Source organism: Myiozetetes cayanensis, unplaced genomic scaffold (assembly GCF_022539395.1).
Source record: "Myiozetetes cayanensis isolate MyiCay16 unplaced genomic scaffold, myiCay2020 scf19, whole genome shotgun sequence".
Lineage (NCBI taxonomy): Eukaryota > Metazoa > Chordata > Aves > Passeriformes > Tyrannidae > Myiozetetes > Myiozetetes cayanensis.
This window is the reverse complement of record NW_026087400.1, coordinates 8307880-8322188: the sequence shown is the minus strand read 5'-3', so window position 1 is coordinate 8322188 and position 14309 is coordinate 8307880. Positions and strand designations below refer to the sequence as shown.

Here is a 14309-nt window from a genome sequence, read left to right as displayed (position 1 = left end):
AAACCAATTCCCCTGTGTTCTGGTACTACCTGCCCAAGTAAAAAAATCCCTTTCTCTCTATTTACATACATATATATGTGTACAAATAGATGAAGGGAGTAATAATAGCCAATAAAATTACTTCAGTGCAGTTTCATAGCTATAACAATTAAAAATTGTTTGCTTCAAGATGATATCATTCTTATTCCACTGCACAATCTGTATTTGCAGGATTAAAAACTTGTATGTGCTGACCATACCAACCAAATGCCCACACTGTGGCCTTTCCCTGCCTTCTGTTTATAGCTGGAAACCTTCACAGCAGAACCATTCTCATTATTATCTCTGACTTTTGAAGGCTGCTGGTAACTAGAGAACTGAAATTAAATGACTCTCGATTTCCAGACTGATAACTTCGACATCTACTACAGCTCTCTCTATTTTTTCCATCAGTTTTATGCCTAAAGAAACAATCTTTTAATTCCAAAATGTGGTGGATGTTGAGGGAAATAAGGAGATTATACTTTTTTACAGTTCGGACGTAGTAAATAAAAAATACCCTCTAGCATGTATGATTTGGACCTGCTTGTTTTTAAATTTTGTCAAAACTCCAGGAAAATGCAGTGAAATCCAGGTTCCTGGAAACAACATGAACCCTTTGTCCCTGACTTCATGAAATCAAATCACCATCAGGTGTTGTCAACACAACTTTGCTTTAATATCATGCAAGTCAATAAAGCCTTAAGGGTTCATGATATCAAAAAAAACGATTCACAGGGTAGAGTAACCAGAGACAAGCTGCACAGTCTGCCAAATGCACCTTCTGAGTATCCCAGGAACATTTCTTCCCAAGGTTTTAGGGGGTGCAGTGGAAGCGATGTCCTGTCAAAAGGCACAGATATTTAGGTGTGTTTACATCACTTGTGTGCATTTACTCTTGGTAGTTAATAAGAACAACTCCCAGGCAGAGCCCACTATCATCCATCAGCCTGGGGACAACTCATGTTTTGCAGAGGTGAAATAACCTCTTAGATCATCAGGTCCCTTCCACAGCCCTCCCAGGGGCCTCAGTACAGGGAATGTCAGATATTACCCCCAGAACACTTCTGGTATAAAAAGTAGAGAATTTTTTCACTATCTTATACCTCTCTGATGGGCTGCTGAACCACAAGATTTTTTTAAGCTATCTCCTAACATTTACCCATCAACTTAAACATGATACCTTTTTATGTATTGCTCCAAAAGGGACAATTTTCCAAGTTACCTGCAAAATTCGTTTCTGCCACCGATAGTGCTTGTGTTTGTAGATAATGAAGTTAAATTGTGATCCAGTTAACAAATCTTGGGAATCCTGTAAAACAGAACAGAAATCAGCAGTACATCCAGCACAAATCCAAACACGTTCTCAGGTGAAATGTCACTCAGTAGACAGTGTTTAAACAGCTCTGGAGGCTTTGGAGAAGAATTCCACATGGAGATACATGGCAGCATCCTCCTGGCCTTTTTAATCATCATTAACAAAGATGGAGAGAGACTATTTGCAAGGGCATGGAGTGACAGAACAAGGGGAAATGGCTTCAAATTGACAGAAGTAGGGTTAGATGGGATATTGGGAAGAAATTCTTCACTATGAGCATGGTGAGACCCTGGAACAGAGAAACTGTGGCTGCTCCATCCCTGGAAGTGTTCAAGGCCAGGTTGGAAGAAGCTCTGAGGAACCTGGTCTAGTGGAAGGTGTTCCTGCCCCTCTTGCAGCATCTACATGGAATATCCATTACATAGGACACAGGTATCATTAGCCATTAGTACCTGTCCTATTTTGTTAGAAACTTGAGTGCATGTGTTTGCACAAGCTGGGATTGTATCTTTGAAAACAACACAGACAGGCTCCTAATGCTCATACATTTGAATATCTTGCAAAATAGATCAGAGGAGTGACCTTACCTTCTCAGCATACACCTCCTTCTGTGCCAAATGCAGAGCCCCCTCAATGCTCACTTCTTTATTTTTCACCATGTTCATAATTTTGAGGATCTTCTCCTGGCTTAACTGGAAAATAAAAAGTCAATTAAATGTTTTTAGAGACTGCTTTTTCATCAGGCTGTGGAGGACACAGAGTTACAGCTCCAGTGTCTGCCATAAAATTACAATTTCATTCATATTTTATGTTCTATCGATAACCTGCCCAGCAAATAGAATCTCCCTTTGAAACCTGGTAAAACCCACAAGATAGCAAATATACAGGGTTTTTTACAATTTTAGGGGATGGGGTGGTAACACCTGGAGATAAAAACTGCCAGGGGGAAACCTTTTTTAGTTAGAGAGTCTGGCAAGAAGTGAAAACATCGATTTTACATGCTCTCCTGTGTCTTAGCCAGAGTGTGAAGTCCTGTGTACAAGATAATCTGAAAGAAAAATCAGGAGCATTTTGAAATTTTCAGGGTGAAGAGGAGGTAAATTGTTGTTGGTAGCAGGAGGTGCAGCTGTCACGTGAGTTTAGTGAACCACGTTAACAAGCCGGTGTTACACTTCCCCTTTCTTTTACCAAAACAGCTTCATGTGCTGCCAATCAGCCTACACACAAATTTCTGTCACTCTTGAGAGAACCAGGCAAATGGCAAACAGGAATCAAACAAATTAAAAAGGCAGGTGGAGTCACCAGAGACCCAGAGCTACAGCTGCCACACCACTGGCAAAGCTCTTTCACAGACTTTGCAGCAGGAATAAACCTTCCTTTGAGACAGACTCCCGTGTGTGACAGCCATTCCTCAACAGCAGCAGAACTGGGAATTGGAAAGGAGTGTGTAGGTTTTACCACCAGAGCTCAGAAACTTATGATATTTTATCAAGTAGCTCCACTGCTCAATTAGCTACAACATCCAACGTTCCCTTCCCAGGGAGAACGACTTCACCACCAGGAGAAGAGTTACTGCCATAAAGTCCTCCTTTCAAATCATTCTTTTCAAACTCTTCCAGGTGGACATCCAGGCAAACAGCCCACCCCAGGCTGTGCAGGAGCAAGAGGAAGGGCAGGAGGTTTGGGAAAGAGATGGAACTCGTGAGGGACCTGCCCCTGCTTTGCCTATGCCTACGTCGCTCCACAGATGGAGCATCCTCTGCTAAGCAGCCAACCACACAACCTGCCAAATTTCTGAAATCTGAACCAGTTTCTGACCAACAGACCCACTGTTTTTACAGCCCACAAACAAAACTGGGAGTAAAAGAAATATTTTGGTTTTAAAGCCTGGGAATTTTCAGTGCTAATCTAAAGGTAACTTATGGCATAGCTCCCAGCTGCAAACAGTAATGTGAACAGTGAGGGAAGAATGAAAGCAGCCTGATAATTCATTCACACTTGCAGAGGCACAGGAGGCTCCTACAATGACCTCCACACTCAGTATTTGAATTTTAAATGGCCATATATTTACAACCTCACTTGCACCGTGTAGGATTAGATCTTAACAAGATAATTCCCCACCGAGCAGGCTCTGGGTGAGTAAACAGGAGTATGGATATATTTGAATTGAAAAATATAGTTTCCTTAAGGCTAAGCTCTGCCAGCTTTAAAATGCAAGATCCTGTTTATTCAGAATAGCAGCTCTTGAGAGGAAGTTGTAAAGTATTTTTGCCTGTTAGGCCTTTTTGCATGGAGAAGGATTCAAAGATTTTTGCAGCAGGATGACAATTTTTTTCAAATTTTATTTCTAATATATTTTTCCTTTTAAGAAAATTGCAGAAAGGAAGGCATGTTTGGTTCTATGTGGTACTCAACTCTTCATTCTCCTTACCTTCACCAAAGTCTCCTTTAGACTAGAATAAAATTCTGCCCAAGACATGAAAGCAACAGGGAACATCTCTTAATTTCCTTAATAATGGATGAAGAAAACAATGTTTACAGGAGAGAAACAAATAGTTCTATGTATTTCAAATTCAGGGAGGGTAGTTATGAACTGAGAGAGTCAATTCCCCAGACAGCACACAAGGCAGTGCTTGGGGGAGGTTGTTTTTAACAGCACCCTCTTGTTTTACTACCTCTGTTAACTCTCTTTCTCTCTGCAGGAGGGAAACATTTCAAAAGACAAGAGAGGCAAAAAAGGCACTTTTCAGCTTATGAGAACTGTCAAAATTATTTGTCAGAAGTCTGTTTGGCTCACTTAGGTTTTTGACAGCCAGACATTAACATGGTATTTTCAATTGCAAACAAGACTTGAGTAAGAGATCCTGACCTTTATCACTGTGTATTTGTGGTGCTTTTCTCTCAGCATGACAAGATTTTTGTAGTGTTCATTCTTGTGTTTGTTTTGGTTATATTTTTTTCCTAAAAGAAAAAAACTTTTGTCCTATTATCCACCAAAATGCCACTAAGTCTGTGCTATGTTGCCTGATAGAATGTAACTGGGCCACCCAAGCAGAATGTTTTTATACAAGGCTGGTTCACAAAACTTAGAAAAAAATTAAAAGCTTCTATTATAAAGCAGGCACATTAAGGAAATTCATGAGATTGTGTTAATAATGCATTCATTTACCTGCCAGGTTAAAGTAGCTTGTTTAACACAGATTACATTTTCATCACCCACCCAAAATTCAGCACAGCCATGCAAGTGGTTCAAAAGAAAAATCAACACTCACAATTGAAGGAAGAGTGTGGGGCTCCAGACATTCTCTGGAATGAGAGGTGAGGTTTTTATATTTTTGGCCTAGACATGGTATAAAACATGTTTACTGGTGAGACAGGAGATTTCTGGCTTGTTCTTGGGCAGCTGCCAACACAGCACTGCACATGAGCCCTTCCAGGGTTCCTGCCCCTCTCCATTTACCCAGCACAGTCTCACAGGAGCCCTCAGGGGACATCCTGGAAGGTTTTGCATGTAGTCTCCACGCTGTGGAAACATCACTGTAATGACTCCACAAAGATCCCCTGACCTTCCTGAGCCTAAATCAAGAAAGAAGGGTTAAAGCCATGTCATCTGAGCCATTCACAGCTGATTGAGCAAGGCACATGGGTAACTGCTCAAGGATAAGACAGCAAACACGTTCCTCTGCCTCTTCTTTCTGACTCTCAGCCTTTAATACACCCTGGTTCACACCCTCCAGGTGACCACAGGATGGCTGTGACTCCTGTGCACTCACCTGAGACACCTGCGCTTCTCCAGGGGGACAATTCAACCTGCCTTGTTATCTGATGACTCTTTCCCTTCGCTACCTATGGAGGAATTTGAGCTACACGGCTTTTACTCAGCTTATTCTTGTTCTGTGGACCAGCCTGACTGAATCATCATAATATGACAGCAATCTAAAGCAAAAATACTCCTGGAAGATGTGCACGTGCACCTATGGAGATGTAAAGCCAGAACTGTGGTGTTCAGTCAGCCCTGCACAGGATCACAGTTATTGCAAACACCGGCACAGCTCGTGAGGCATTATTTCAGCTTCACTTAGGAGAAGATCACAGCTCATGTGCACCCAGCTCTATCATTTCCTGTGACAACAAAACCAAGTCATGCAGAAATCCTGCTGCCTGTACAAATGAGGAGTGATTTTTATTCAAGTCTAGTGAAGCTTTTTGCTGTTAAGGATTCCTTACACTTGTCCTGATTAAACATTAAGAGTGTTGAACATCCTCATCTGCTCGCTGCAAGGAGCAACAGACACAGCAGCTCCTGGCTGTGCAGGGTCCCAGAAGGGAGGGCTGGACTGAGGGAGCCTGTTCCTCATGCTCTGTGCTCCACAGCATCTCCCTTTTAGCCCTTCTTGGGTCAGTGCTCCAAGGGGGCTCAATACAAGAGAAAAAGGTCAAGTAGTGGCTACATGTTGCTTTACAGAGATCTCATGAACTTCTGGGCATAGATCTGAATGCTAGCGTTGTCCACACAGCCAGAAATATCCTGGATTAGCATACACACCTCACATCTTTTAACCAGCGCCAGGTCATGTTTTCATTCATTTTGGAGTCTGTTTTTTCAATACAGCTTTCAATAATAGAAAATTTTGGTTTCTATCCAGAATAGCAGGATAAAATGTCTGTGAGGTAAAGCCTCCTGGGGATTTTCTGTTGACTCAGTGCCTCCCAGCTACAGTGCACAGCACTTTCTGCAAAGCAAGTAGAGTAGAAAAGCTTAAAAGTAAGTGTTGGGATGTAATGCAGTGATTGACCTGTGATGAAATTTAGAGTAGCAACTTCCTTTTCCAAGATGTGCTTACAAAGAAAACACTTTTTATTTTTTGTTAAATCAAAGGCACTGACTTAGTTTAAAATAGTTTATGCTGAACTCACTCTGCCTACATGTTGAAGTGATTGTAACAACAATGGACACAACTTGGATTGTCTCAAAGTTCCAGTTTGGTGTTACCAACTTTCATCTCCTAATATATTCACTTTCATCAGGTTTGGACTTGGCCCAGAGTGCAGAGTGCTCCCATTTATTTAGGGGGGAGTGGCTGTTCCCTATGACTTGGTATCTGAAAGGTCTTAATTTGCCATTTACATGAGATGTCAGTACAGGTGACTGATGTGATATTTTGATGTGGCAATACCATCTTTTGTAGCCTGTCCTAGAGATAGACTAAAATTATTTGTCAAGCAGAGCTGCTATTCATCACATAAATTATCCATCTGTAATAATGTTTTGCATTATTTGTTCAGGTCTATATCTGGCTGAATAGTATCTGTCAACATTTATCCAAAGAAGAAGGTATTCATCAAACAGTGGCTTGATTTCCTTGAAACCACTGGAAATTCTGTCACTTCCAGTAGGAGCTGGAGGAGCCTGAAGACATTTTCCTGTAATTCATTTCTTATTGGTATAAAGGTATAGAGTGATTATAACAACATAAAGAAATCTCAAAGAGCTATTCTCGAAAATATTTAGGAACTTAAAATGTAAACTGGTGTCCACAGCACAGTGCACAATACCAACTACTTCACCTACTTTTAATATTGTAAACATCACCATATTGAAGAATCTCAAAGCCTTAACATTTCCCCCCTGAAAAACTGACGTTTTATAGGTCTCACATAAAGAAAACACTTCGAATTCTCCCTCGATCACCACTTAACAGACCAGCATGGACACTCCTGCTCCAGCAGAGCTGAGAACTTGTCAGGAAATGACACTCAGAAAGTAATTACTGGAGTTTCACTGTGGAAACTCAGAGGATAGATTGAGTGGTGTTGCACAGGAGACTGACTCTGTTTTGTACTACTCAGTATTTCATTAGTGATCCAGTGGTTGACTGGAGATTTTGGTTGTTAAATTCGCAGGCTTTGACACGAAGGTGGAAAAGAATTGCAGTCAGGTTGCGAGGGGGATTCAAATCCAAAACAACCTTGACAAATGAGAGAAGCAATAATATATAATTCAGCAAGCAGGGGAAAAAACATCCTGATGTTCAGCAGGAATTACCAGCTTCACGAGCACTGGCTGAAGCACATATTTTCTACAGAAAAAGACCCAGAAGTTAGAGCAGCTTGCAAAGTGACACCAGTTACCAACGTCATGCTGTTGGAGTAAAAGGGAATATCCCTCAGGGAGGTTCCAGACAGCAGCACATCCAAAACATGAGTCATCCTGCAGCACTTAGCACTGAGAAAGGATTTTGCTGGAATGGGGTGTGAAGTTTTCTGTACCCCCAGAAAAGAGTTGGAGGAGTCCAGCTCAGGACAATGAGAATAATCAGAGCTTTGGGAAAACGTGATTTGCAATTGAAAAGAGGAAGGATTGGATTTCAGAGCCCAGAGAAGGCTGGGGCAGGCACAGCCTGCAGGCACGTATATTGAGGTATAATTCAAATGCTGTGCTACAAAATACACTGAAATAGAGTAAAGAAGGTGGATCACATAGAAATATTTCAGTTAGTTACTAAAATAATAAGGTTCTATGCCTTTAGCCACAGTAATTAAAATAATCCACAGTGATAAGAACTATTGAGGATTATCATATTTGCTTATTAGCGTGATAGTCAAATTAATCTTGGACAATTTAACAGCAACATCTAATCATCTTGGAGGAAAACATGCATCTTTCTGCTCACAGGCTTACAATCTCATCTCGTGCCCTAATGTCTTGTAAAAGAAAATTCATATCAAGCAGAAACCAGGTTGATAAAATTATTAAATGCTGAACAAGACTCATTTCATTATACTCGAGGTTTATTAGATCATTTTAGTTAACACCTGCTAAGCAAAATGTGTGAAGTGCAACACAGAGAATGTAACACTGATTTCATGCACGTTTAACTGAGGATCCAGGGTCTCCATGAATTTTACATTAATTAGATGGAACATTTAATGAACAAACCTTTCATTATGCTCTGATCAAAACACGGTCTGAGAGCTCATGGAAAATCCCCAGTGAGCATCCACCTGCTCATGTATCATCTCTGACCTAACTTTTTCTTTTCCCAGGATTCTGGTTTGTTAATAAATCATCCTAGCAAAATATTTAGGTAAAATGGGCTATTTCTCTTTCCCAGTCTCCAACAGATTTAGCAGAGTATGATCCTTGTCTGTATAAATGTTATGTTCTGAATACTTGCCTACAAAAAGACACTGTTTGACATTTGATGTTAACTGCAAGGAGCAGATTCTGGACAGTCAAACCATCAGAAGCCCCAAGAGATCAGCAGAGCATCACATTTCTGGTTTGTAGTCCTTCAAAAATAGCCCATCTCAAAGGGTACAAGAGCTGCTCCCAAGGCTGGCTACACACTCATGAATATACATATCTGAAGATATGGGATCATTTGGCCTTATTTAAATGGAATTGATCCCTTGGTAAGGATACAGTGAAAATCTGCTTTAAGGTACCTTGGAAGAGATCACAGAAATAAAAATTGGGGAAAAAAAAATCAATCATCTAAGAGAGGTGGCCTTTAACAAAAAAGTCTAACTAAAATTGTAGGGGAAAGCCATGGGGATAAAGTATTTTAGTTGATTAAAGTAAGGCAGGGTGGAAAGTGAAAGGTCTGACAGCCATTCCACCTTGCACCTTGATCTTCCCGGCTCTCAGAAGACTTACATGAAAAACCTCAGGAAGACATACAGTCAAGTTCTGAAAGGAGTACACAAAAAGTTTAAAACACACGTTTTTCTCAGGCACAGTTCAGCTTTGCAAATGTTTTAGTGATTGTACAACCTGACCTTTGTACATGTGCTTTGTTGCAGGCCTTGGGAGTGAAAGAGAGCGAGAAGTGGCACCATCTGGTTGTGGTTTCCTGTTTGCAGATTCTCATTCATGTAAAGCCCTTTCTGGTAGCAAACATTTGGTTATTTCCACATCTGTGCTGTCCCCAACCTCCCCAGCAGTACCTGAGGTAAGAAATAAGAGCAATGATTCATCACTGCCACTCGTGCCTGTGTGTTGGTGCCAAGCAATAAACACAGAGGCTGCTGAGAGCAAAGAAATGGAAAACACTCCCAGGCTGGATTTGTGCCTTTCCAACCCCACTGTCATCAACAGCTTCTCCAAATAGATCCCAGAACCTCAGCACCTCATTACACTGAACAGAGCCAGGTGGGACCTGCAATTTTACAACACTTCAGGTATTGCTACTTCAGGTTCAGCAATTCCTTTCTACCAGGCTCAAGGATTCAGTGTTTGCATCACCTGTTACCCTGCCCTGCATAAACCTTCCAAGGCCAAGGAGGTTGATGTTGTGTGGAGGTAACCAAAGGGGACCACCTGTCCCTTCCTCCTCCTTGACAAACTGAAGAGCAACAAATAGGAGAAACTTATTTTCTCCCTTCAATTGCTCTGGGTTTGTCCAGAGCAATTTTTCTTGCCTAGAAAACCTGTCCAATTGACATCCCACACTCAGGGAAGAAGGGGAATCATGCAAACAGGGTTGGATCCTCCCCAGCCCCCACCCTTGGTGGCTGCCCAGGATAACTCAGACCCCTCCATCACCTTCTCAGCCCACGTGCATCACAATCATCCTTTTTCCTAATTGCTCTTTCCTCCAAATCACACACCAGGGAACCTCTGCCAGTACATCCCATCAGCTGTCTTATTTAGACTTAGGAGCTTTCCACTACTCAGTTCTCCAGATAACAGACTTCTAAACACCCAAGTATTGGAAACAAGTAGAATGCTACAAGACTGTGTCTGGAAGGCACTCAGACAAATCCAGTAGTGCTGTAAGCTGATGTATATTCAATTCTGGCATATCAATCACTTCAGATTCCACTATGATTATCAAAAGACTGCTTTTGCCTATAATATAAACCACTTTTTTTCTCCCCTCCAATTACTTTATGGAAATTCTCAGCACAGATAAAATATAGTATTAATAAATCCTCTCTAGCATGGCAATAGAAAGACTGATTTTATCTCTCTGTCCCTTTTTTTGTATCAGGAAAACCTCACAAGTTTCAGCTTTCTTAAGAATAAAGCACAGAAAAATATTGTCTCATACACATCTTCTGCAAACACTTTCTGAAGTATTCGACCAATCTGCGCTCACATCACATAATAATCAATTACATCAAACAATCTACTGCAAATTCCTTGCCAGTAAAGTACAAAGTCATTTTCAGGTTCTGAAATGCCTTCTCCAGTTACACACAACAAATAGCACTTTCACACAAGCCATAACAGTTTCTGCCTTTACCTGTGAAAAAGTGTCTTGTGTTCTTGTATTATCCATGTCTGTGCAAATTCTATTTGTTTCATCAGTATCCTACAGGGTTGCAAAGTACAGTTTATTCATGAATCACACCTGCTTTTCCACACCACGCTGCTCGTTCTCTCTCTCTGCTTCTCTCTCTTATGAAATCTTGCAGCCAATGGCTTTTATTAGGTGTTACTTCCTTTTATGCTGAGAACTGAAAGAAACAATAATGATGCTTTGCTTCCTTATGGCAGCTCTGTGAAAAGACAAAAAAAGTAGAAGTTGTTTGTTTGCTTTTCCTGAACTGATATTTATGTTCTTGGGACTTCCTGAAATCACCAAGCCATGAATATTGAAAATATGATTTATTACTGTACATTGAAACTACCTGAACACCCAACATGTTAGTTGCCCAAACAAATTTTGTGCTAAATATAATGAAGTTTGCCTGAGGAACTGCAAACACAGTGCTCAATTTTCCCAGTAGTGTTTTTACACACAGCAACAATCTTTAACGTGTCTTCAAACTCCAGCATGAATATGTTCATATTGGATGAAAGCACAAAGGCACCTGCAGCTTAATGTACAAGATTCCTGTAAAGACAAGGAACATTTTAAACTTTGCCTTTGCTATTTGTACTGGAGAAGAGAGTCTAGTGATTAGAAGAGGGAATTTCCAGTAAGACAATCCTGAAATCTAACCCTGGCTATGACAAAAATTGTTCAGCAGCTACAGGGAAAATATGCCTCAGTTTTCCCACTGAAATAAGGTGGCTTCTATTACATCACAAACCCATATTGAAATCAATTTGGAGACTAAAAGTTCTGAATAGACATGGCTGGAAGGTGGACTCTTCATATTTTGACATTTCTTTTTCCTCCAAACGGAGGCAAAAGGGAAAATCCAAAGCTATGAAGTATCTCCTGCAAAGCACAGGTTTGAAGGGGTGACAGGAATTGAAACATTTGGGTTTGATGATGGGTCTCCTTCCTCTGCTGGTCTAGAGGCAGCTTTTTAATAAAAACACAGGAAGTTGAGAAGTTCAGTGCAGAAGAGATGCCAATGGATCACTCTGGGCTGAGGGTGGTCCCTGGCTCAGCCCAGCACACCCACAGCTATAAATCCCACCTGCTCTTTCAGCTGGTGTAGTTATGGACCCCCACTGAGGAGCTGGACTGATTTACCTGCCAAAAGAGGCAAATTCAGGCTGGAAGGCACAGGCAAGCTGAGGAAAACATCACAGTGCAGAGCTGGCCAACACATTCACCTTGTAGCAGGTTGCCAACATCCCAGACACGGAGCTCAGTTGTGCCTCAGAGCTGGTTCTGGCAGCCCCACAGTCAAGAGCTTTTAAACTCAGAATCACTGAACCAAATGGACCCAAGAGAGACCCCAACAGCAAACAAGTGGGAGAGAAAGGATTAGGAATTAACTCTCTCAGATTACTTAAGGCAAAAGAAATTAAATGGAAGGTCACTATGTGCTAATATAAACAGATTTTTATCCTTTTAACTGATTAAAAACTCAGTCCTATTCTTGGAAAGAATGTTAACTTAACACAGGTCAATAATGTAACAGGGCCTGGCTAAGCCCAGATCTTCTGCAGGAATATTTAATAAAAGATTGTCTTTCAATGCTCTCAGAGTATTCTACGTCCAGCATGAGAGGATGGAAATTTTTTATAAACTGGAAAAAGAAATCATAAGAAACATGTTTCTTTGACACCTATCTCAAGTCATTTGGTTAAAATAAAATAGCAACTAATTCACTCAGAATCGGATTTCTAGTACTGACCTATTCCCTCTTAGAGTCCTCAGCCCTCAAGGAACTACGATTTTCTTTTTAAATTAAACAATCCCAAGAAACTCCTTTCTATAATGTGATTATAGCAGCACAGAACATTTCAGACTGGGAAAATGACCGGTTTCTTTTATAAAGGTTCTGCAGAGATATTACATGGTCTTTTCCCCTCCACTGCCTGCTGAACAGCACGTTCTGCAAGGTTACAAAGCCTGAGAGAAAGCAGTTAATCAGGATAGAGCTCAATTGCTACTCTTAGAGCAAACATTTTCAATTAATCTGAAGTCGTTAATTACACCTCCCTTTAATAAAAGCTGGGGTGTAATTTTCTTTTTCTCCTCTCAGTCAATCGATCCAAACATATGCCAGACTCATGTGCTGCAACAAACACATGGGAAAATTCACTGCTGGAATAAACTGAAATAAAATACTCTCCTCAATAAACGACATCACGAAGATGCAAAGTATGGGGGAAAGGGTTTTGGAATCATTGTGGAAGAACAAGAGCACTTTGTGCATTGTCTGACCAGCACAGGAGGGGAATGTGTTGTACCAGCAGTGCACGTTTCTCTTCAGAAAAACATGAACTCTGACAATAGGGAATGAAGCCGGTGCCAGACGTGACTTTGTAGCTACTTTTTCCTCTTCTTTAATACTTGTACAAGGTGTGTTTGCTGCCAAGGGCCTTTTGCCTGTGACTTGCCTTGTCCTGACCCCTCTGAGGCTGCTGCTGCCCATCACTGACCAGCCATGACCCCCCAGGCTGGTCCCACTCCCACCTGGGTCCTCCTGACCTGCTTTCATGGAATCACAGAATGCTCTGGGTTGGAAAGGACCCCCTGCCATGGGCAGGGACACCTGCCACTAGCCCAGGTTGCTCCAAGCCCCGTCCAACCTGGCCTTGGACACTTCCAGGAATGGGGCAGCCACAGCTTCTCTGGGCAGCCTGTGCCAGGGCCTCCCCACCCTCACAGGGAACAATTTCCTTCTAATCTCTAATCTATTCCCAGCCTCTGTCAGTTTGAAGCCATCCCCCATTTTCCTGTCACTCCAGGCCCCTGTAAATAGTCTCTCTCCATCTTTCTTGTAGCTCCTTCAGGCACTGCAAAGCCACAGTTAGGTCACCCCAAAGCTTCTCTTCTCCAGACTGAACAATCTCAATTCTCTCAACCTCTTGGGTTGTAGGCTAAAAAGACTGACTTGTCTCAGATTTACTAACAGAAATTCTGAAACACCTTTTTCCAAACTTCCTTCCTGCCATGAGCTGTAAATCTCTGTGCCAGCCTCCTGCTTCATGTTATCTCAGCCCTGGGAGTGACTTCATAAGTCAGAAATTAGGGACTTCCCTACCTGTTTTCTGAAATGCTAAATCCCCAGGAGTTTTCCAAATAGCATACTGTGGCCAACCCTGTTCAAACTCATTGTTTGGTGCTTTTTGTGGAAGTTAAACTAAAAAAAACTTCCCATGACCACTATGTTTTTAATCAACCTAAATATATGTTTAATAGGCAGAAGTTAAAAAAAATGTATGTATCTCTTTCAGTTTATTAAAGACTTTTCCTAAATATTTTCATACCTAAGAAAAGGACATCATGAAACAAGTTATTTCAGGCTAAAAAGCAAGAGTTGAATGAAATTATTGTTTAAATAAATAAATAAAGTATTAACTTCATAGAAACATTTTTGCCTCTCATTCAAGCATAAATGTTCCAGCAGGGCTGGAATGCTCTCAGAAAGTATTTAAGAGCTGAAAAAACAAAGCCTTTCACTGAAAACTTGTTTTACCTGAAAATTACTGCCTAAAACCTGTTTTATAAAAGGGTTCTTTCTTTCTTCTGTGGAATGGTGCTGAAGAAGAGAGGAAGGCAGAGCTCCTCGTGACTCCATCACATGAAGGGAGCTTTGATTTTGTACCACCAGC

The 14309-nt window shown here is 41.2% G+C and overlaps 1 protein-coding gene across 1 annotated transcript in view; it reads right to left on the bottom strand.

The window, feature by feature from the left end:
- The window catches only part of LOC126639336 (disheveled-associated activator of morphogenesis 2-like), a 33377-nt gene extending 22687 nt beyond the window's left edge, over nucleotides 1-10690 (bottom strand). The window contains exons 1-3 of the mRNA XM_050314040.1: nucleotides 10588-10690; nucleotides 1924-2028; nucleotides 1244-1330 (exon numbers count right to left, since the gene is read on the bottom strand). Coding sequence (XP_050169997.1) covers nucleotides 1244-1330; nucleotides 1924-2028; nucleotides 10588-10623 — 228 coding nt within the window. The 5' untranslated portion in view covers nucleotides 10624-10690. The remainder of the gene's footprint in view (nucleotides 1-1243; nucleotides 1331-1923; nucleotides 2029-10587) is intronic.
- Between the last annotated feature and the right edge of the window lie 3619 nt (nucleotides 10691-14309).